The following is a 21,319-nucleotide window of genomic DNA, read 5'->3' on the forward strand; positions in this document are numbered from 1 at the left end:
GCTGTTCTGTTCTTGGGTGTTCCAATCATTCAAATAGAGGGATAGGAAAGAGCTTTCATAGAGTCCCGAAAGAAGTGGTTCATAAAGGTAATTAAGTCAGGAAAGTGCGAGGAAGGAAATGGCTCTTGAAAATATCACTTTCATCATCTTGTGGAATACAATCAGACCATGCTTGTGTCTGCAGCGATCACTTTGTAAAATGTTTGTTTGAACATTTGATTTGTTTGAGAAACTTTCTGTTATGAAATCGAGTTTATTCTCTTTTATATTACTAGTGTTTGAGAGCAGAACTAAACATAAAGAAAGGACAAGACATTGCATTAGTTTGTGTTATTTTGTGGTTGTTATGCCTAAATGTAACTACAAAGACCTGCTTGTGCAAATAAACTAACACCATGTTAAGTCCTAGTAATAAATATTGGGATTGTTGGTCCATTATTTGTCTTGTTGTTGTGCTTTATTCAACACGGATGAATGGATGGATCATTGGTGCTATTTGTTAGTAAAACAAGAAATTATCCTTATTAGTATTAATAAACTAGATGAATACATCTCTCGTTAGCGCAGCAGCATATACTGAATCTTGATGTCGCAAGCAAACATTGCTGAACAACAGGGACATCGATAGCTAAATAATGAGACAAAATATGAACTTCACATCATAAAAACAACTGCAGACATGAATTGTAGATGACAGACTGATATTTGTAGGAGGAAATCAACTGCAAACCAACTTATCCTTTCTCTCATTAGCACCATGATCACAACAGCACGGTACTCGTTATGTCAGTCAAATACTTAGCCACGCACAAATAAGTCCAACTTTGTCTCCTATGAATAAATGTTACATTTGTGGACCCCCCGAGATGTAAAGACATGATGTGTCTCCAATATTTTCTTCTTTCTCCCCCATTCGTAAAATGTTGCGAGTGATCTATGGCGGTAATTTCAGTTGGTAAACGAGAGACGATGCCATATTATCATCACACTTCAACATCTCAGTTGTAAAAATGTTGCCTCTTTACTAGGTCAACATTGCAGATTAAATATTCTCTTAATTTCCTTAACCTGGATAAATAAAGGTTAAATACATATATAAATACATGTTAACCAGGAAGTAAATGTTTATATACTACTTTACCTCGAAGGCTTACGCCATAGACAGGAACCGGAAGTACGTCTAAGCTATGAGGGATGACGACAGTTGTGCCGTTTGAACAAGGGATAGTTGATACAGTCGTGATCAAAAGTTTACATACACATGTAAAGAATATAATGTCATGGCTGTCTTGAGTTTCCAATAATTTGTACAACTCTTATTTTTTGGTGATAGAGTGATTGTAGCACATACTTGTTTGTCACAAAAAACATTCATGAAGTTTGGTTCTTTTATTATGGGTCTACTGAAAATATGACAAAATCTGCTGGGTCAAAAGTATACATACAGCAACGTTAATATTTGGCTACATGTCCCTTGGCAAGTTTCACTGCAATAAGGCGCTTTTGGTAGCCATCCACAAGCTTCTGGTTGAACTTTTGATCACTCCTCTTGACAAAATTGGTGCAGTTCAGCTACATTTGTTGGTTTTCTGACATGGACTTGTTTCTTCAGCATTGTCCACATGTTTAAGTCAGGACTTGGGAAGGCCATTCTAAAACCTTAATTCTAGCCTGATTTAGCCATTCCTTTACCACTTTTGACATTTGTTTGGGGTCATTGTCCTTTTGGAACACCCAAATGCGCCCAAGACCCAACCTTCGGGCTGATGGTTTTAGGTTGTCCTGAAGAATTTGGAGGTAATCCTCCTTTTTCATTGTCCCATTTACTCTCTGTAAAGCACCAGTTCCATTGGCAGCAAAACAGGCCCAGAGCATAATACTACCACCGCCATACTTGACGGTATGTATGGTGTTCCTGGGATTAAAGGCCTCACCTTTTCTCCTCCAGACATATTGATGGGTATTGTGGCCAAACAGCTCAATTTTTGTTTCAACTGACCACAGAACTTTCCTCCAGAAGGTCTTATCGTCCATGTGATGTCAGAAAAAATAAGAGTTGTAGAAATGATTGGAAACTCAAGACAGCCATGACATTATGTTCTTTACAAGTGTATGTAAACTTTTGACCACGACTGTATATTGTTAAACATCGCTGTATCTGCTTTGTCTCCAAAAGTAACAAATGCTCAGAGAAAAGTGCGGGCTTTGGATAAAGCTGCAAGGCCGCGATCGCAAATTCCTGGAAGGACTGGTTATGAGACAGTTACATTAAGCAAATGGTCCAGAATCAGTGAAATGGTTCTTGTAATTGTCTGTATGATCCTGGCCTGCTAAAGTCCTATTTACTGAATCTACTGTCAAGTTAATTTTCCTTGAAATGAGACTGTTTACTTTGACTACACAGTCCAAAACTAAACGTTGGCTGACATTCATTCCTCTCGTGAAAAGCTAACAGTCTCTCATTATGAAGTTATAATGTAGAAAACGAAAGGTGTTTGGTGAGAATGCTTAGGACTGGCAAAAGAAAATGGGGTCATTTTTCCTTCCTCCCCCCAGACTGAAATATGACATGGAATAATTGAACACAGAGTTGCCACGGTGAGCGTTTAAACAAAGAGACTCCCGATGAGAGATTGCAAACACATATCGCGGTGCCATGATGATTCCAGACAGCAATTGTCGAGAGGACATTAGCACAGAACTTGCCAAAAAGTCTAATGTTATAGCTTGTCAGTTATTGTATACATCAGTGGTTAATAAAAGGCTAATAAAAAGAACAAAGAGCTTATTGTGTTTGAGATGTTATGATTCAAGAGCTGAAACTGCACATTGACGCAGTATATCACAGTGGATAGCAGCAGAGCAATAATACAGCTGATGTGTTCTGGATTCAATGCCCAGCGTGAGGTTGTTATGGATACGCGCAGTGTACACAATATCACAGCGTGGGAGTGCAAACACATAATAAATAAGTAAGGATACAATCATATTTGTGATTAAGTGGATTTAATATTCTTGGGTGTTGTATTAATGTGATCTGATCATATCGTCCTGTGACAATGTCCTTAAGGCCCCCCTTTGTGCACCACAAAGACAACATGTGACCAACTAATCATCAGCCGAGCTGCTCGCACTGATTGTTTCTGTCTCTGTAAAATTATGTTCCCTATCACTAATGAACTTGAAATTGCAGTTGCGGGCGAATGTTGAGAGATGCAGTTGCCAAATAAACATGCCAGGGAAAGAAATTAAGTGGGGGACTGAAACGCTGGCTCGTACCTCCTGAAGTCACAAGCCCCTGTGGTCATACGAATAGGAATTTGACCAAAACTGTCGGGAAAGGCTTTAAAGTGGTTCTACACCTCGGAATTTGTGTATGAGTCGCTGTATTTCCTTTCTCAGCTTGAAAGTAGAACTGCAGTTTTTGGGAATTTTTGCCTATAATTCGAAATCTTTACGAGAGACAAGAACACATGTTTTTCTTTTTTTAAAGCAATATAACTAATTAATAAACGTAAATAAAAGTCTGCTTACAATAGAGTCAATGGGGGTCTTCTAAATAAATAAAACCGCCAACAATACTAACATTTCGTAAACCTGAATTTTAACCAAGTATTAGCAGACAAACTATTTTTAGCGGCGTCGTAATCCTACTACGTTGACATATTTAACTGGTGAGCAGCTTTCTCACCTCGGAGCTTGTGAAAGTTTATTCTAAATTATGGATAATGTCTCTCACCTTGATAGTAGAAGGATGAGAACATACTCCGACAAGTTGGTTAACTTTGACAGCCAATTTACACTCGGTGATGACGCAAAAAAGACACGAAAAGACACTTGGTTCCACCCCACTTTTTTCTTCACGAGGATAATGAGTCATTCTTTATTTAAACAGGAATATAAGAACATCCTAACAGTTGGCATCCTAGTGACAGCAGACATTGCACAGTAAGTGATGTTTTATTATGTTTGTTGGCTCTCATGAAGTCTGCAGTGAGTAGTGGTCAGTGATTTTAAAAAGTGAACCTTGTAATGTGTTTCTGAAATGAATGCCCTGCTTAAAAAGACCAAAATACATACATGTTACATGTCATTATGAATGTGCCTGTTAAAGTTAAAGTTAAAGTACCAATGATTGTCACACACACCAGGTGTGGTGAAATGTGTCCTCTGCATTTGACCCATCTCCTTGTTCACCCCCTGGGAGGTGAGGGGAGCAGTGGGCAGCAGCGGTGCTCAAACCTTACACTCACTCTCACTTGTTATAATGAAACGCTCAAGCTGCTTGACCATCGTGCCAATTAAGCCGCAAAGCAGAAAAAAGGATATGACGTCATACCTGTGTGTTTCAAATGAGGCAAAAAACTCCAACAACAACAATGTAATGTTTAAAGACATGGATCATATTGTTGCTGTTAAACTGGTAAGTAAAAAAAAAAGGATGTTCTTTTTCAAACTGTTTGTAAAGTTAAAGTACCACTGATAGTCACACATACTAGGTGTGGTGAAATTACCGTCTGCATTTGACCCATCCCCTTGTTTCACCCGCTGGGAGGTGAGGGGAGCAGTGAGCAGCAGCATTGGCCGCGCTCATTTTAGTGATTAAACCCCCAATGGATGTGTTTTAAGCGCTTCATTGGCACTGGAATAAAACGACTCCTATTGGCTCCACTGTAAGCAGACTTTTGTTCGTATTTATTTACTATATAGAATGCATAAAAAAAACTGAAAAAACATGTGTGCTTGTCTTACATAAAAATTGTAAGGTCACTACCTCAGCAGCTGGCCGACTTGCAGCACCTCTACTTTTCTAAATTTAAGAAAAAAAAGGGCAGTTCCCCTTTAAAGGGGTCCTATTATGCAAAACCAACTTTTTTACCTGTTTGTAGATTTTTTTGTGTATTCAGATCCCATAAAGCCATGGCGGAGATATTATTAAAACAATCTTGCCTTCTCCCATTTTGTTTTAATAATATCTCCGCCATGGTTTTATGGTTTGATTTCAAATCTTTGGGACTTATGGGGATCCGAATACACAAAAAAAAATATTATTTATTTTATTAAAACAATCTTGCCTTCTCCCAAAGCGGAAGAAGATGGATGGATGGATGGATGCCTTCTCCCAAACCTGCTCCAAATGAGCCGATTAGAATTTGAGACTTTAGTTACACGCCAGCTGACAACTAGAGCGCTAATCTGTAGCTGAAAACTAGAGAGCTAATCGCTAGCTACAGTATCTTAATTACTGACATGAATATAACAATATATTTATGATATATGTTATTATTTATTCTCATTAAACTACATTGAGCCACACATTGGCTCAATGTTCACATGTGTTTATAGGCATATGTATTTGTGGTAAAATTGCATGGTTAAAGGCCTACTGAAACCCACTACTACCGACCACGCAGTCTGATAGTTAATATATCAATGATGAAATCTTAACATTACAACACATGCCAATACGACCGGGTTAGCTTACTAAAGTGCAATTTTAAATTTTGCGCGAAATATCCTGCTGAAAACGTCTCGGTATGATGACGCCTGCGCGTGACGTCACGGATTGTAGAGGACATTTTGGGACAGCATGGTGGCCAGCTATTAAGTCGTCTGTTTTCATCGCAAAATTCCACAGTATTTTGGACATCTGTGTTGGTGAATCTTTTGCCATTTGTTCAATGAACAATGGAGACAGCAAAGAAGAAAGCTGTAGGTGGGAAGCGGTGTATTGCGGCAGGTGTTGTGCCGGATAACGCACCCCCACCGTAGAATGCACCCCCTGACTGTTGTGCTGGATAACACAGCCGGTGCTTCATTGTTTACATTCCCGGAAGATGACAGTCAAGCTTTACCATTGGCCTGTGGAGAACTGGGACAACAGAGACTCTTACCAGGAGGACTTTGAGTTGGATGCGCAGACGCGGTACCGTGAGTACGCATGCAGCTGCGGCTTCCAAACATTTGATCGCTTGCCCGTACGTGCGTGCCGCTATGTGCATGTCACGTACGCAACTTTGAAGACTTTGGGAAAATATATGTGCTGTATGAACTTTGGGGAGGTGAACGGTACTTTGGGCTGTGGGATTGAGTGTGTTGTGCAGGTGTTTGAGTTGTATTGGCGGGTTATATGGACGGGAGGGGGGAGGTGTTTGTTATGCGGGATTAATTTGTGGCATATTAAATATAAGCCTGGTTGTGTTGTGGCTAATAGAGTATATATATGTCTTGTGTTTATTTACTGTTTTAGTCATTCCCAGCTGAATATCAGGTCCCACCCGCCTCTCACAGCATCTTCCCTATCTGAATCGCTCCCACTGCCCTCTAGTCCTTCCCTCTCACTTTCCTCATCCACAAATCTTTCATCCTCGCTCAAATTAATGGGGAAATCGTCGCTTTCTCGGTCCGAATCGCTCTCGCTGCTGGTGGCCATGATTGTAAACAATGTGCGGATGTGAGGAGCTCCACAACCTGTGACGTCATGCGCATATCGTCTGCTACTTCCGTTACAGGCAAGGCTTTTTTATCAGCGACCAAAAGTTGCAAACTTTATCGTCAATGTTCTCTACTAAATCCTTTCAGCAAAAATATGGCAATATCGCGAAATGATCAAGTATGACACATAGAATGGACCTGCTATCCCCGTTTAAATAAGAAAATCGCATTTCAGTAGGCCTTTAGATATTTGAAAAAATATTAATATTACTAAAAATATCAAACAAATATCTCTGCAGACCCTTTGTCAAAGACCTCTCATGTAGACCACAAGGAAGTGTTTTAAGTTTAGAAAAATAAATCATAATATGACTCCTTTAAGTAAAGCTCTCAGTTGCTTTAAGTCTATGAGGAACCAAAAATGCATTATTATTTTCGTAAAATCATGGCATGCGCTTAATTACACTGAGGTGACATAAATGCTGCTAAAAACAGTGTTTTACATGCAGAGTCTGAAAAGATCGTAGTGTTCAAGTGTACCTAATGTTGTGACCGGGTGAATCGATATATTATTTATGAAGTTTACTTTGGACTATTTAAAGAGTGTACATTTTCAAAAGATAAATTATGATACTTTTGGAAAGGGTGGGGCGTGGTTGCGTTTGCAATCTGGGAACGCCTCCAACGAACATCTTGCAGACAGACTCAAAAAATGGGTAATAGAAGTGACTGGGGAGCACAATGTACACAACATGTACATTAAAGCATATCCAACAATATTAATAACGAAATAGGTTTATATAGCGCTTTTCTCGACACGCAAAGTGCTTCATAGAAAACTACACATTCACAGGTTGATGGTTGTAAACTACAAGCCATAGCTGTCCTGGATTAGACTGACCGAAGCGAGGCTCCCACACATTATCTGGACTAGTGGTTCTCAAACTTTTTTTTTTTTTTTTTACCAAGTCCCACCTCAGAAAATACTTGTCTCTGCAAGTACCACCAGAATGACCAACATTAAAATACAGCAGCATTGTAGGCCTAAATATTCATTGAAAACAAGGCAGGGTGAATCTCTGTTTAATGATTGGCTACTGTAACATTATACACAGTTTGAACAGTAACACTGTGTTTGAATATTTAGTTAAATTATTCTTTGGCGTACCACTAGATGGAGCCTGGACCACAGTTTGAGAATCTCTGATCTGGACCACAAGGAGGTGTGTTTTGAATGTAGATTAAAATCATCATCGATGCCCTTTAAAACACAAGGCTGAGATGTAGGATGTTTTTGTACTTGTGTACTGTGTAGCATAGCTTGACCTCTACTAAATTGTTTTCTACCAAAAAAAAAAAGTTGAAAACATCAGCGGCTTTTATTGCAGAAAGATGGTTTTTCACCTCACTGCACATAACTTTATACAGATACATTCATCTCTTTTATAATTCTACTTATATTGCAACTGAGATGAGCTTCAGACCAGCTAGAAGACAAGCGAGGTTGACAATAGAAAATATGAGAGCTTCCCTGCAGTGACATTTAAAAAATGCATCCACGAGAAGTGGACAAGCGGGGAAAAGTGACACTTTCATGTCTTTGAATTTGTAGTTTCAACTGTTTGACTTTCAGGGTGAATCTCCACCATCTTCATGTGTGTAACTTTCAGCAACACACCATTGGTGTTTGAAATCACATAAAAACATCAAAGCTCCTCTGTTGAGAAGAGAACAATGGTATGGTGCAATTGATCAATCTATCCAACCATTTTCTACCGCTTGTCCCTCTCAGGATCACGGGGGTGCTGGAGCCTATCCCAGCTGCATTCACCACCTCATCGCAGGGCCAACACAGATAGACAGACAATGTTCACAGTTCAGTTTAAAACTCAAAGGAAATAAGAATAATATGAAAAGACTAAATGTAGTTGAATTTCAGTTAAATGTGCTGTTTGTTGCAGATAGATTATCTAATGCACACACACACACACACACAACAAAAGTATGGCATTGATTAGAAAACCTGAGATTTTACTCGCCGTTTTTAAATGCTTCATTCTCGAAGATCCCATTTGCATATGTGCACGCTCAAAGGGCATGAATATTTGCGCACGACAGCCTTGATTGACAGCCATGAATGCCAGTCACGCTGGCAAACACCAACTTTTAGACATTTATTGGTTAAATCTGTGCTTACCATTAACATAAGCTAGCTGTTAGTGATTTTCTTACATTTGTTTGGTTTGGAAAAGCTCACTGCAAACTTGAGTTGCACGATACAGACAATATAGGATACAAATGATATAAATTTGTCTGACGATAGAGCTTTTAATACTATCCTAATATCGCGATAATGCATTTTAGCTGTGTACCGCAAATTTGACAGTGGCGAGCCAACGAAAGCGTCCTCAATGCACTGTAGTGTTCTCCTTAGTGAGCTAGTGGCTAATGTCCTTCCACAGTGCAGCTTCTAAATCACTAATCCTCGTCTCCATGGCGGCAAATAAACTATGTTTCTTCAAATATCATTATAAATGGAGGACTAGAGGACAAGGAGTAGCTAAACATGCTACACTACACACTGTAGGAGGATACAAAAAAGCATAGCTAACCGCTAAGCTCGAGCTGTCGAATGTGAACAGGGGTGGGCAGATCAATACAAATATCGATCAGTATATGGACAATACTACAGTGATTAAATCAATGTTTTATTATTAAAAAAAATAGTTTGTTGTCAGTGTGGCTTGTGCAGCCCTTTGAGACACTTGTGATTTAGGGCTATATAAATAAACATTGATTGATTGATTGTTGTTTTTGTTCACAAACTCAAGAAATTAGAACCAATTTTAGTTCTTTTTTTTGTGTTATTTTGTACTATTGACTTGACTATTATAAATTGTGTTTTTAATAAAATAAAAAACAAAACAATATAATAATAATATAAATTATATTGTTACTTCTGCTTTTGTTGGATTATAATTATAATAAAGAACTGCAGCATGAAGAATGACACATTTTAAGTATGAACATTGGCATGACCAATGCTGCCCCTGTAACTACTTGATATTGTATTGAGACCCCCAATTTGAAGTATCACCCAAAACTAATGTAATGTATGGAAACAACAGAAGAATGAGTGTCAATGTATATTTTCATTCAGAAGAACAAGTGCGAACTACATTTTAACAGAAGAGTAGACAGAATCATGTTACAGCCTTCATCCAAGTCCAGTCAGGGAATTAAACAAAAACCCGATGGTCACTCCGTCAGAGGGACAGCATTCCTCTGTGGAGAGAAGAGAACCTCCCAGAAGGACAACTATCTTTGCATCAAACCACCAATCAAGCCAGACGGAAGCCATTTCTTAGTAAAAAGTTTGCCAGAACGCAACTGTGGAGGGGGGCTTGGCCTGCGGGCCTGCCGCAGAGCGGGGTGTGTAAGGACCGGCCTCGAAGACAGCGGCAGGTGAGTAGATTGCCCAGCTGGGGCTTGTTATCTAATCACCTGTCGCCCTTATTAGCAGCAGCCGGGACAAGACACGAGGTTGGGAGTTGGAGCAGAGCGACATACGCACAGAGCCAGAGAGCAGAGACACGCCGGACTGAAAAGCAAACAAGACTTGTGTATGACAATAAAAATCTGGCTCAAACCTGTACACCGGGCTCACAAAGGATCTCAGGAGAACCCACCCACCATAGAGAGACTTCCACAGCAACCAAAAGACTCTCAGACCATGAGAAACAAAATTCTCAGGTCTTAAGAGACAAATATTGAACTCTTTGGCGTGAATGCCAGGCATCATGTTTGGAGAAAACCAGGCATCGCTCATCGCCAGGCCAACACCATTCCTACAAGGAAGCATGGTGGTGGCAGCATCATGCTGTGGGGATGTTCAGCGGCAGGAACTGGGAGAGGGAAAGATGGATGCAGCAATGTACAGAGACATCCTGGATGAAAACGTACCTGATGGAGCTTGAAAGGTGCTGCAAAGAGAAATGGGGAACTCTGCCCAAAGATCGGTGTGCCAAGCTTGTGGCATTATATTCAAAAATACTTAAAGCTGTAATTGCTGCCAAGGGTGCATGAACAAAGTATTGAACAAAGGCTGGGAGTACCGTATATTTCGGACTATACGTCACAGTTTTTTTCATAGTTTGGCCGGGCTCCAGTGCGACTTATATATGTTTTTTTCCTTCTTTATTATGCATTTTCGGCAGGTGCGACTTATACTCCGGTGTGACTTATACTCCGAAAAATACGGTACTTATGTACAATGTTATTTATTTTTAATTTTAATAAATATGGAAAAAAAAGAACTTTTCACATCGTCATTATGTAGAATTTGGAAGACAAAATGCATTTGCTCCATTTTGGAATAAGGCCGTTACATAACAAAATGTGGAAAAAGTGAAGCGCTGTGACTACGTTCCGGATGCACTGTAAATACTGGGACACAGCTGCTGTAAAGATTGGCTGGGCTTTGCAGCTCATCAGTCAACTTGATTTACCCATTTGTAAAGTTTTTTTTGTATTTGCATAAGAACATTTTAAATCAAGCCATAGAGGCAAAACGATCCGGTAAACAATCCGTTTGGAATTTGCCCCATTGGTGACGTTTACCCATTGGTGACGTTTACCCAACCCATTGGTGACGTTTACCCATTGGTGACGTTTACCCATATTTCCATACAATAGTGGAAATTTTGCGCGAGCATCATCCACTCTTGCCATTTCTAATACAAAGTAGTGTATAGGTCAACCTTAATCCGTCAGTAGACTCGCTATAGAAGCTCTAAAAACTACAACATGGCTAAGGGGGGGAAGACGCAGTTGAAGTGGAGGCATGTAAATAATACTGCCCACAAAACGACGCATCCTGAAGAGACGGTCAGAAAGCAGTCCGTAAAACATAATCTATGCAGCATTTTGACCAAAGTACTCTCATTACATGTTATGTAGACCACAAGGAAGTGTCTTAAATATAGAAAAAAAATCATAATATGTTCCCAAAAAATCATAATATGATCCCTATAGGGTTGTACAGTATATCGGTATAAGTATAGTACCACGATACTAATGAATCATATTCGGCACGATACCGCCTCTGAAAAGTACCGGTCCGCCACCCACCTGCGCCCCCAGACGAGCATGTTCCGCAGTGCACAATCACGGATTACTTACAAGCAGACACAGTGTGTAGACAGAAAAGGGATAATGGACGCATTTTGGCTTAAAAACTGACGATAAAGGTGAAGTTATAACACTGAAACGCCCACCGGAAAAGGTGCTTTAAGACATGGCTAGCTAGCTAGCGGCTAAAGTCCAGCCCCAGTGTACAGTGTTTTAGCTACTTTTAAATCACTAATCCTCACCTCCATGGCGACAAATAAAGTAAGTTTCTTACAAGTATCATCCCTGCAGGACGAGGAATAGCTAAACATGCTTCACTACACACCGTAGCTCACCGGCGTCAACATGTAAAGAAACGCCATTGGTGGATGTATACCTGACATCCACTGTAGTGATACTAAGTACAGGATCGTATTGCGTCGATACTACTATGATTACGTCGATATTTTTTGCCATATCAACATCTTCTTTCGTTTTTTTTTTATGTATATTATGTTTATAAACTCAGGAAATATGTCCCTGGACAAATGAGGACTTTGAAAATGACCAATTGATGATCCTGTAACGACTTACCAAATTTGTGGTATCATCCAAAACTAATGTAAAGTATCAAACAACAGAAGAATAAATGATTATTACATTTTAACATAAGTGTAGGTAGAACGTGTTAAAAGAGATAGTAAGCAGATATTAACAGTAAATTAACAAGTAGATTAATAATTCAATTTCTACCACTTGTCCATAATAATTTTGACAAAATAATAGAATGATAAATGACACAATATGTTACTGCATATGTCAGCAGACTAATTAGGAGCCTTTGTTTGTTTACTTATTACAAAAAAGATTAAATTAGTATAAATTACTACAAAAGTTGTCTTGTATGTTCACTATTTTATTTAAGGACAAACTTGCAATAAGAAACATATGTTTAATGTACCGTAAGATTTTTTTGTTAAAATAAAGCCAATAATGCAATTTTTTGTGGTCCCCTTTATTTAGAAAAGTATCGAAAAGTACCGAAAAGTATCGAAATAATTTTGGTATACCAGTACGGGACAACACTAGATCCCTACAAAAAAAGGTAAATATCTGCTACCGATCTGGGAACTTGTCTCTTTAAGATTGCCGATGACGAATTAAATAATAAAATAGTTGGTAGTTGTAGTTGTATTGAAAACCAAATCCTAACAAAAGTTGGGACGTACGGAAATCTTCTATTTTGCTTCTCCGTCAAATCTCCGTGGCCTTGAGAAGTGTATCTTTGGGAAAACGTAGCTACAACGACGACTTGGAATTTTGCTTTTTGAAATTCTTCCCACCTGCATGCGTGTGTGTGTGCTTTGAAGACATCCAATATGCTTTTACCGTGGATAAGTAAACCATTTGACATTTCCTTTCCCAAGCACCCTCAGTGGGAAGTTCTCTTTGCAAATTGCATGAGTGAGAAAAAAGCTTGATGTAATAATCTCCCATGCCTGTGACAGTGATCTCCTCTTGTTATGGGCACAGGATGCTGTAGGAAAATGCATGACAGGACAAATCCCCTTCACATGTATTTAGTATTAATCAAATGCAGCTGCTTCTCTATTGTGTATTTATTTGGAATAAATCACAGGACAAGCAGGTTATAGTCCTGCTTTGCTGCCTCTGAGCATCATTGGACTGCAGTGGGCTGTTAACATTCAGATCAGGAGATTTTTTGAAGGAAAAAAATAAAAAAAAGGAAGAAGATGAGAGAAAGTTGATCTCCATGATAGTAAACTTACCACCCCCGTGTCCTCTTGCTCGTTTGCAGATGGAGCAGCTCCGCTCAGAGGCAGCAGCCACAGAATAGGCACCAGCAGAAGCATCTCCGCAGATATAATCCTGATCCACACACAAAAAAAAAAGAAATAAAAATCACGCCCTTACACCAGGCTGGTCGCACAACGAGCCTTTTAGTGGTTTCCAAAATTCCAAATAGTCCAGCTGACTCTTGAACGCCGCACAAAACACATGAAAACAGGTGCCGCGGCGAGTTGGGAACATCACCCCAGTTTATGTCGACAAGGCACTTTAAACAAAGTAATGGTGTCTAGAAAGAAAACAAAAGAGAAAGTGTTTTGTTTTAAAAATCCAACAAGACGCGTAGATGAGCTCCACTCATGACTGGAGAGTCTCCAGCTCTGCTCAAAGTAACTCTGCCACGAACGAGCAGCTTGAAACAGAGCTACGGTTAGCGTTTATGTCGCCTACTTCCGGGATGGACTGTCAAAATAAAGCCACGGTGGCCCCCCCTTTTTTTTGACGTTCCGTGTAAACGTATAGCATTTTTAATGATTTGTATTTTTTCCAGTGTTGTTATCATTAATCAGTTACTTTATATATGAACTATTTATAATTGTATTTTATTTATGTCATGACTGTGTGGGTTCCCTCCGGGTACTCCGGCTTACTCCCACCTCTAAGGACATGCACCTGGGGATAGGTTGATTGGCAACACTAAATTAGCCCTAGTGTGTGAATGTGAGTGTGAATTTTGTCTGTCTATCTGTGTTGGCCCTGCGATGTGGTGGCGACTTGTCCAGGATGTACCCCGCCTTCCGCCCGAATGCAGCTGAGATAGGCTCCAGCACCCCCCGGGACCCCGAAAAGGACAAGCGGTAGAAAATGGATGGATATATATATAATTTATATTTTTAAGTCAGACAAGATAAAACAAACCAATTATTTAAGCTGATGATGATAATTGTGCAGTGAGTAACGGTAACTGGCTTTATAATTCAACCAAGTGAAGCACAATCAGATCAATTTGATATACAATATGAATCACACAAAACTAAAAATAAATAAGTTGTTGATAAATAGACATGTTTTAATCAGTGTACATGTTACAAAAATCAACTCCATCTGGTGCTATTACTCTGAAGGGAGTCTACTCAGTTTCCTGTTAGCACTTGTAATGTTTCTTACTTTATGTGAACCGCTGTGAGATCTGAACATTAAGAGCATATATCTCAATTAAGCTTTTATTTCTTTTTTTTATTGTTTGAATTACAAAAAAAAACATGAATTGAATTTTTTGTAAACAAAAACATACTGATGTATTTCTAGCACTACTGTGATACAATTTAAATGTTTATAAAGCATTGAATTGCTACTTGCAATATTATGCATAAAAACAAAGTGATTTTTGTTAGGATTCGGGTTGTGTTCTTGTTTACAAAACGAAACAAAATGTTTATACCTGACTGCAGATATGATATTTATAGCCCTTTGAAGGGAGCCGTATCTCAAGAAGCCATTCAATCAAAGAGCCCTTCAAAAGAAGTTATTATAGTTTTTTTCATGAAGAAAACAATCACTGGTAGGTATAAGATGAGACATGAATCAGAATACTTTCAATGTACTCAATTTATAGATACTTTTATTTTTGTTGTGTTTTCATTGTTAACATTCCATAAGGTGGTGCAATATCCTTGTGATTCGATATTGACATCACTATCATGAATTTTCCATCGCCTAAAAAACTTTGTAGCACATGAGCGTTTTAACAATACAGAAAAGGATACACAAATCAATATCCATCAATGTCATCAAAAACACAAGTATCGGATGATATCAGCTTGCATGCAAGATCTCCGATACAAGCAGTCCTGCAGCGTGTTTACTTTAGCAAAGCAGGACAGCCAGTTAGCATTTACATGTCCTCCAATAAGCATACAAAGTTAGTCTTTTCTTTTGTATTTTAGTGAATTTGTTTACAAAACGTACACGTGGTAGGGCTATAGACTACTAAGAGCCAGCAGCTACATAACAGCTAAGCACATGATAGCACACAAGCTAGACATACCCAAAAAAAGTGTCCTTAATTGAACAATATTGCAGTCTAAAACATCACATTTCTCAATACAAACAAGTATCAAATTCTGAAAGTTGCATATTACTTACAGATACAAATTCTCTGAGGCAAAAGCGTATTAGAATGTATCCAGTAAGAATTGTGTCCGCATTATTCCAACGTACTGCATCATGATCTTAATTGACCACAAGGTGTCCCCACAAAAACATTTACCAACACACTTTAAGGACCGTTTACGGTCTGTGTACCTTCCATTCATTCTATTTCCAATTCTTAAATGCAAATCAAAAAACAAATTTCGAGCCATTTTTTTAAATTTTCATTTCTGAAACAAAAGTTGGACAACTATTTAATGACACTTTTTTAAAATGACAATAGGACTCCTGCTGAACAAAGATGTTACCGTTATGCTAAAAACACACTAAACGCAAAGGAAAAGCTAAAATACTGCTTTCGGTTCAATTTGTCATCACACCGATAAACACGCATTTTTGCATTTTGAATGAACGTATATCCGATTTTTGTGTTTATCTGGAAAAATAAAAATCCATAAAATGAAAATTTGAAATCAAACCATGGATGGCAATGTTTTAATGAAAACCAACCCTTTTTGTTTGTTTTAAAATCTGCCATATATGACAATAATCGAAAAACGACCCTAATTTAGTTTTTTGATTTGCGTTTCAGAATTAGAATGAACGGAAGGTACACGGACCGTGTACGATCAGTTCATTCGTTTTTCAAAATATATCCAACACAAGGCAAACTGGTCCTAGGTGAGGGATCAGACAAAGAGCAACTCGAAGACCTCAATGAAGAACACAAACATAGGACCCAGATTTCCCTCGCCCGGACGCGGGTCACCGGGGCCCCCCTCTGGAGCCAGGCCCGGAGGTGGGGCATGATGGCGAGCGCCTGGTGGCCGGGCCTGTCCCCATGGGGCCCGGCCGGGCACAGCCCGAAGAGGCAACGTGGGTCCCCCCTCCAATGGGCTCACCACCCATAGCAGGGGCCATAGAGGTCGGGTGCAGTGTGAGCTGGGCGGCAGCCGAGGGCAGGGCGCTTGGCGGTCCGATCCTCGGCTACATAAGCAGGCTCTTGGGACGTGGAACGTCACTTCGCTGGGGGGGGAGGAGCCTGAGCTAGTGCGTGAGGTGGAGAAGTTCCGGCTAGATATAGTCGGACTCACTTCGACGCACAGCAAGGGCTCTGGAACCACTTCTCTTGATAGGGGCTGGACTCTCTTCCACTCTGGCGTTGCCGGCAGTGAGAGGCGACGGGCTGGGGTGGCAATTCTTGTTGCCCCTCGGCTCAAAGCCTGCACGTTGGAGTTCAACCCGGTGGACGAGAGGGTAGCTTCCCTCCGCCTTCGGGTGGGGGGACGGGTCCTGACTGTTGTTTGCGTTTACGCGCCAAACGGCAGCTCAGAGTACCCACCCTTTTTGGATTCACTCGAGGGAGTACTGGAGAGTGCTCCCCCGGGTGATTCCCTCGTTCTACTGGGGGACTTCAACGCTCATGTTCGCCCGGATCTGAACCCGAGTGGTGTTCTGTTATTGGACTTTTGTGCTCGTCACAGATTGTCGATAACAAACACCATGTTCAAACATAAGGGTGTCCATATGTGCACTTGGCACCAGGACACCCTAGGCCGCAGTTCCATGATCGACTTTGTAGTTGTGTCATCGGATTTGCGGTCTCATGTTTTGGACACTCGGGTGAAGAGAGGGGCGGAGCTTTCTACCGATCACCACCTGGTGGTGAGTTGGCTGCGATGGTGTGGGAGGATGCCGGACAGACCTGGCAGGCCCAAACGCATTGTGAGGGTTTGCTGGGAACGCCTGGCAGAGTCTCCTGTCAGAGAGAGTTTCAATTCCCACCTCCGGAAGAACTTTGAACATGTCACGAGGGAGGTGCTGGACATCGAGTCCGAGTGGACGATGTTCCGTACCTCTGTTGTCGAGGCGGCCGATTGGAGCTGTGGCCGCAAGGTAGTTGGTGCCTGTCGTGGCGGTAATCCTAGAACCCGTTGGTGGACGCCGGCGGTGAGGGATGCCGTCAGGCTGAAGAAGGAGTCCTATCGGGTTCTTTTGGCTCATGGGACTCCTGAGGCAGCAGACAGGTACCGACAGGCCAAGTGGTGTGCGGCTTCAGCGGTCGCGGAGGCAAAAACTCGGACATGGGAGGAGTTCGGGGAGGCCATGGAAAAAGACTTCCGGACGGCTTCGAAGCAATTCTGGACCACCATCCGCCGCCTCAGGAAGGGGAAGCAGTGCAGTGTCAACACCGTGTATGGTGGGGATGGTGCTCTGCTGACCTCTACTGCGGATGTTGTGGATCGGTGAAGGGAATACTTCGAAGACCTCCTCAATCCTACCAGCACGTCTTCCTATGAGGAAGCAGGGCCTGGGGAATCTGTGGTGGGCTCTCCTATTTCTGGGGCTGAGGTTGCCGAGGTAGTTAAAAAGCTCCTCGGTGGCAAGGCCCCGGGGGTGGATGAGACCCGCCCGGAGTTCCTTAAGGCTCTGGATGTTGTGGGGATGTCTTGGTTGACAAGACTCTGCAACATCGCGTGGACATCGGGGGCGGTACCTCTGGATTGGCAGACCGGGGTGGTGGTTCCTCTCTTTAAGAAGGGGAACCGGAGGGTGTGTTCCAACTATCGTGGGATCACACTCCTCAGCCTTCCCGGTAAGGTCTATTCAGGTGTACTGGAGAGGAGGCTACGCCGGATAGTCGAACCTCGGATTCAGGAGGAACAGTGTGGTTTTCGTCCTGGTCGTGGAACTGTGGACCAGCTCTATACTCTCGGCAGGGTCCTTGAGGGTGCATGGGAGTTTGCCCAACCAGTCTACATGTGCTTTGTGGACTTGGAGAAGGCATTCGACCGTGTACCCCGGGAAGTCCTGTGGGGAGTGCTCAGAGAGTATGGGGTTACGGACTGTCTTATTGTGGCAGTTCGCTCCCTGTATAATCAGTGCCAGAGCTTGGTCCGCATTGCCGGCAGTAAGTCGGACACGTTTCCAGTGAGGGTTGGACTCCGCCAAGGCTGCCCTTTGTCACCGATTCTGCTCATAACCTTTATGGACAGAATTTCTAGGCGCATTCAGGGCGTTGAGGGGATCTGGTTTGGTGGCTGCAGGATTAGGTCTCTGCTATTTGCAGATGATGTGGTCCTGATGGCTTCCTCTGGCCAAGATCTTCAGGTCTCGCTGGATCGGTTCACAGCCGAGTGTGAAGCGACTGGGATGGGAATCAGCACCTCCAAGTCCGAGTCCATGGTTCTCTCCCGGAAAAGGGTGGAGTGCCATCTCCGGGTTGGGGAGGAGATCTTGCCCCAAGTGGAGGAGTTCAAGTACCTCGGAGTCTTGTTCACGAGTGGGGGAAGAGTGGATCGTCTTCAGTAATGCGGACGCTGTATCGATCCGTTGTGGTGAAGAAGGAGCTGAGCCGGAAGGCAAAGCTCTTAATTTACCGGTCGATCTACGTTCCCATCCTCACCTATGGTCATGAGCTTTGGGTCATGACCGAAAGGACAAGATCACAGGTACAAGCGACCGAAATGAGTTTCCTCCGCCGGGTGCCGGGTCTCTCCCTTAGAGATAAAGTAAAGCCGCTGCTCCTCCACATCGAGAGGAGCCAGATGAGGTGGTTCGGGCATCTGGTCAGGATGCCACCCGAACGCCTCCCTAGGAAGGTGTTTCGGGCACGTCCGACCGGTAGGAGGCCACGGGGAAGACCCAGGACACGCTGGGAAGACTATCTCTCTCGGCTGGCCTGGGAATGCCTCGGGATCCCCTGGGAGGGGCTGGACGAAGTGGCTGGGGAGAGGGAAGTCTGGGCTTCCCTGCTTAAGCTGCTGCCCCCGCGACCCGACCTCGGATAAGCGGAAGAAGATGGATGGATGGATGGATGGATGGACTAAAAAAAAAAAAAAAAAGGAAATAACGAATAGATTTTTTTCAATATTTGTTTCCAGAATTAAAATGAAAAAATGGATAACGAAACGCTTTTCAAATTTCAGATTTTGTGCACAATTAGAAAATGGATAGAACGAATAACGGCCATTTGAACTCGTTTTTTTCAAATCCACTTGAGACATCAAGGTAACTCGGAAGTCGTTATCCGTAGACTTGGGTTTGCAAGTAAAAAAAGACATACTGGACTGATGGAATCTCAGTCTAAATCGAGATGAAGTTAGAGGATCTCTTTATTTTAACCTAACCAAACATTACTATAAATACAAAACTGGATAATAACTTGATTAGTTATTGTGTTATTGAGCTATTGCGTTGATTTGTTGAATGGGTGAATGTGGAGATAGTGTCAAAACACTTTGAGTACCTTGAAGGTTGAAAAGCGCTATACAAGTATAACTCATTTACCATTTACCATAAGTCTTATAATGAAGGCAACACATGATGTAAGAGCCTACTCTATATTAGTTATATCAGCCCACTATCAAAATGACATGGCAACTATCAGAAAGGAAGCCAATATTACATACACATAATGTGTCATGAGACATGCAAATATAAATCAAATACACTCAGGGCAAAAGTAAAGGAAACTAAATTATCTCAAATATACCTAATAACGAGGCATAATGATGCAATATGTACATACAACTAGCCTGAATAGCATGTTAGCATCAATTAGCTTGCAGTCATGCAGTGACCAAATATGCCTGCTTAGCAACTCCAACAAGTCAACAAAGCTCACCTTTCTGCATTCACGCACAGCATAAAATATTTGGTGGACAAAATGAGACAAAGAAGGTGTGGCATAAAACACGTCTTTCCGTGGCAGTGTTGGAGAAAGTTACACATGTAAACAAACTGTTGCATCACAGTCCACACAACTACTGTGAGTTCAACGACCGCCAAAATTAGTAGGACGAAATTGCACTCTGCAAATACTCTCATCAGTGAAGCATAAATACAAACATATTAAACAGAGGGCTTTCTAACAGTTAAGAAGGTTTGTGTCATGTTTGTCCTCCTACAGAAACCACATTAAAACAAAACGTATATTTTTTCTTCCATCTTTTTCCCTTTTCATACGGGTTTGAAAAAGCTCCAGGGAGCCACATTAAAGAGCCGCATGCAGCGCTAGAGCCGTGGGTTGCTGATCCCCGGTTCAACTGATTGGAAAGCTAGCTTTCCTAGCTAGTGGGTCCATGACGATGACTTCGGTTTTGTTTGATTTTACTCTTACAGGCATCGTTTGGAAACAATGGAAACATTTACAAAAATCTTATTTCATGACGTATTCATTTTAGATCGGGGGCCACATGGAGAAAAATCTACTAAATTATGTGATAAGGTTCATCAGGGGCGTCACTAGCTTTTAAGGACAGGGGGGGCTTAGCCCCCAGGAGATGCACAGGATGTGAGCGAACGTAGCGCACGAGCACGAAACCTCACAAACGGCTAACAAAGACTTATAAATTATTCATTGTTATTATTATTATTTCAGTCGCTTTATTTTCAATCTGTGTTCAGTACAACAAAAAACATGGGTTTTCACAGTGACATTTTGTTTACAGCATCAACCAGAAACAATTACTTGCATGATCCTTCAAGATACACTGAAACACAATGAAAGTCATGGCATTAGCCTCTATGTTATTACTTCACAACATAGAGGCTAATGCCACGACTTTCGCTCACAATACAATAATTGTTTGTTCCCAAATATTTTGAAGTTGCACAGATTACATTTTGGGCACATATGTGACTAAAATGGTTGTAAATTCAAGCCCTGGAAATATTACTTAATTACTTGAATTAAAGTAATATCTGGATCGGGATAATTTGGCTTATATATAATATATTTATAAATATATATTATGGCAAGTCGTTAAGGAAATTAAATATATATGGAAGTCTGAATAGAAATGAGAAACGT

At 41.3% G+C, this 21,319-nt stretch overlaps 1 protein-coding gene across 2 annotated transcripts in view; it reads right to left on the reverse strand.

Moving 5' to 3' along the window:
* Nucleotides 1-13,771, reverse strand: part of mmp17a (matrix metallopeptidase 17a) — a 329,785-nt gene extending 316,014 nt beyond the window's left edge. Inside the window, exons 1-2 of one of the 2 annotated variants that reach the window (XM_061926889.1) lie at nt 13,503-13,771; nt 13,335-13,434 (exon numbers count right to left, since the gene is read on the reverse strand). In XM_061926889.1, coding sequence (XP_061782873.1) covers nt 13,335-13,418 — 84 coding nt within the window. In that variant the 5' untranslated portion in view covers nt 13,419-13,434; nt 13,503-13,771. Of the gene's footprint in view, nt 1-13,334 lie in introns of both variants that reach the window. The other variant, XM_061926888.1, reaches the window with a different exon arrangement.
* Nucleotides 13,772-21,319: the final 7,548 nt, after the last annotated feature.

This window comes from Nerophis lumbriciformis, linkage group LG32 (genome assembly GCF_033978685.3).
Source record: "Nerophis lumbriciformis linkage group LG32, RoL_Nlum_v2.1, whole genome shotgun sequence".
NCBI lineage: Eukaryota > Metazoa > Chordata > Actinopteri > Syngnathiformes > Syngnathidae > Nerophis > Nerophis lumbriciformis.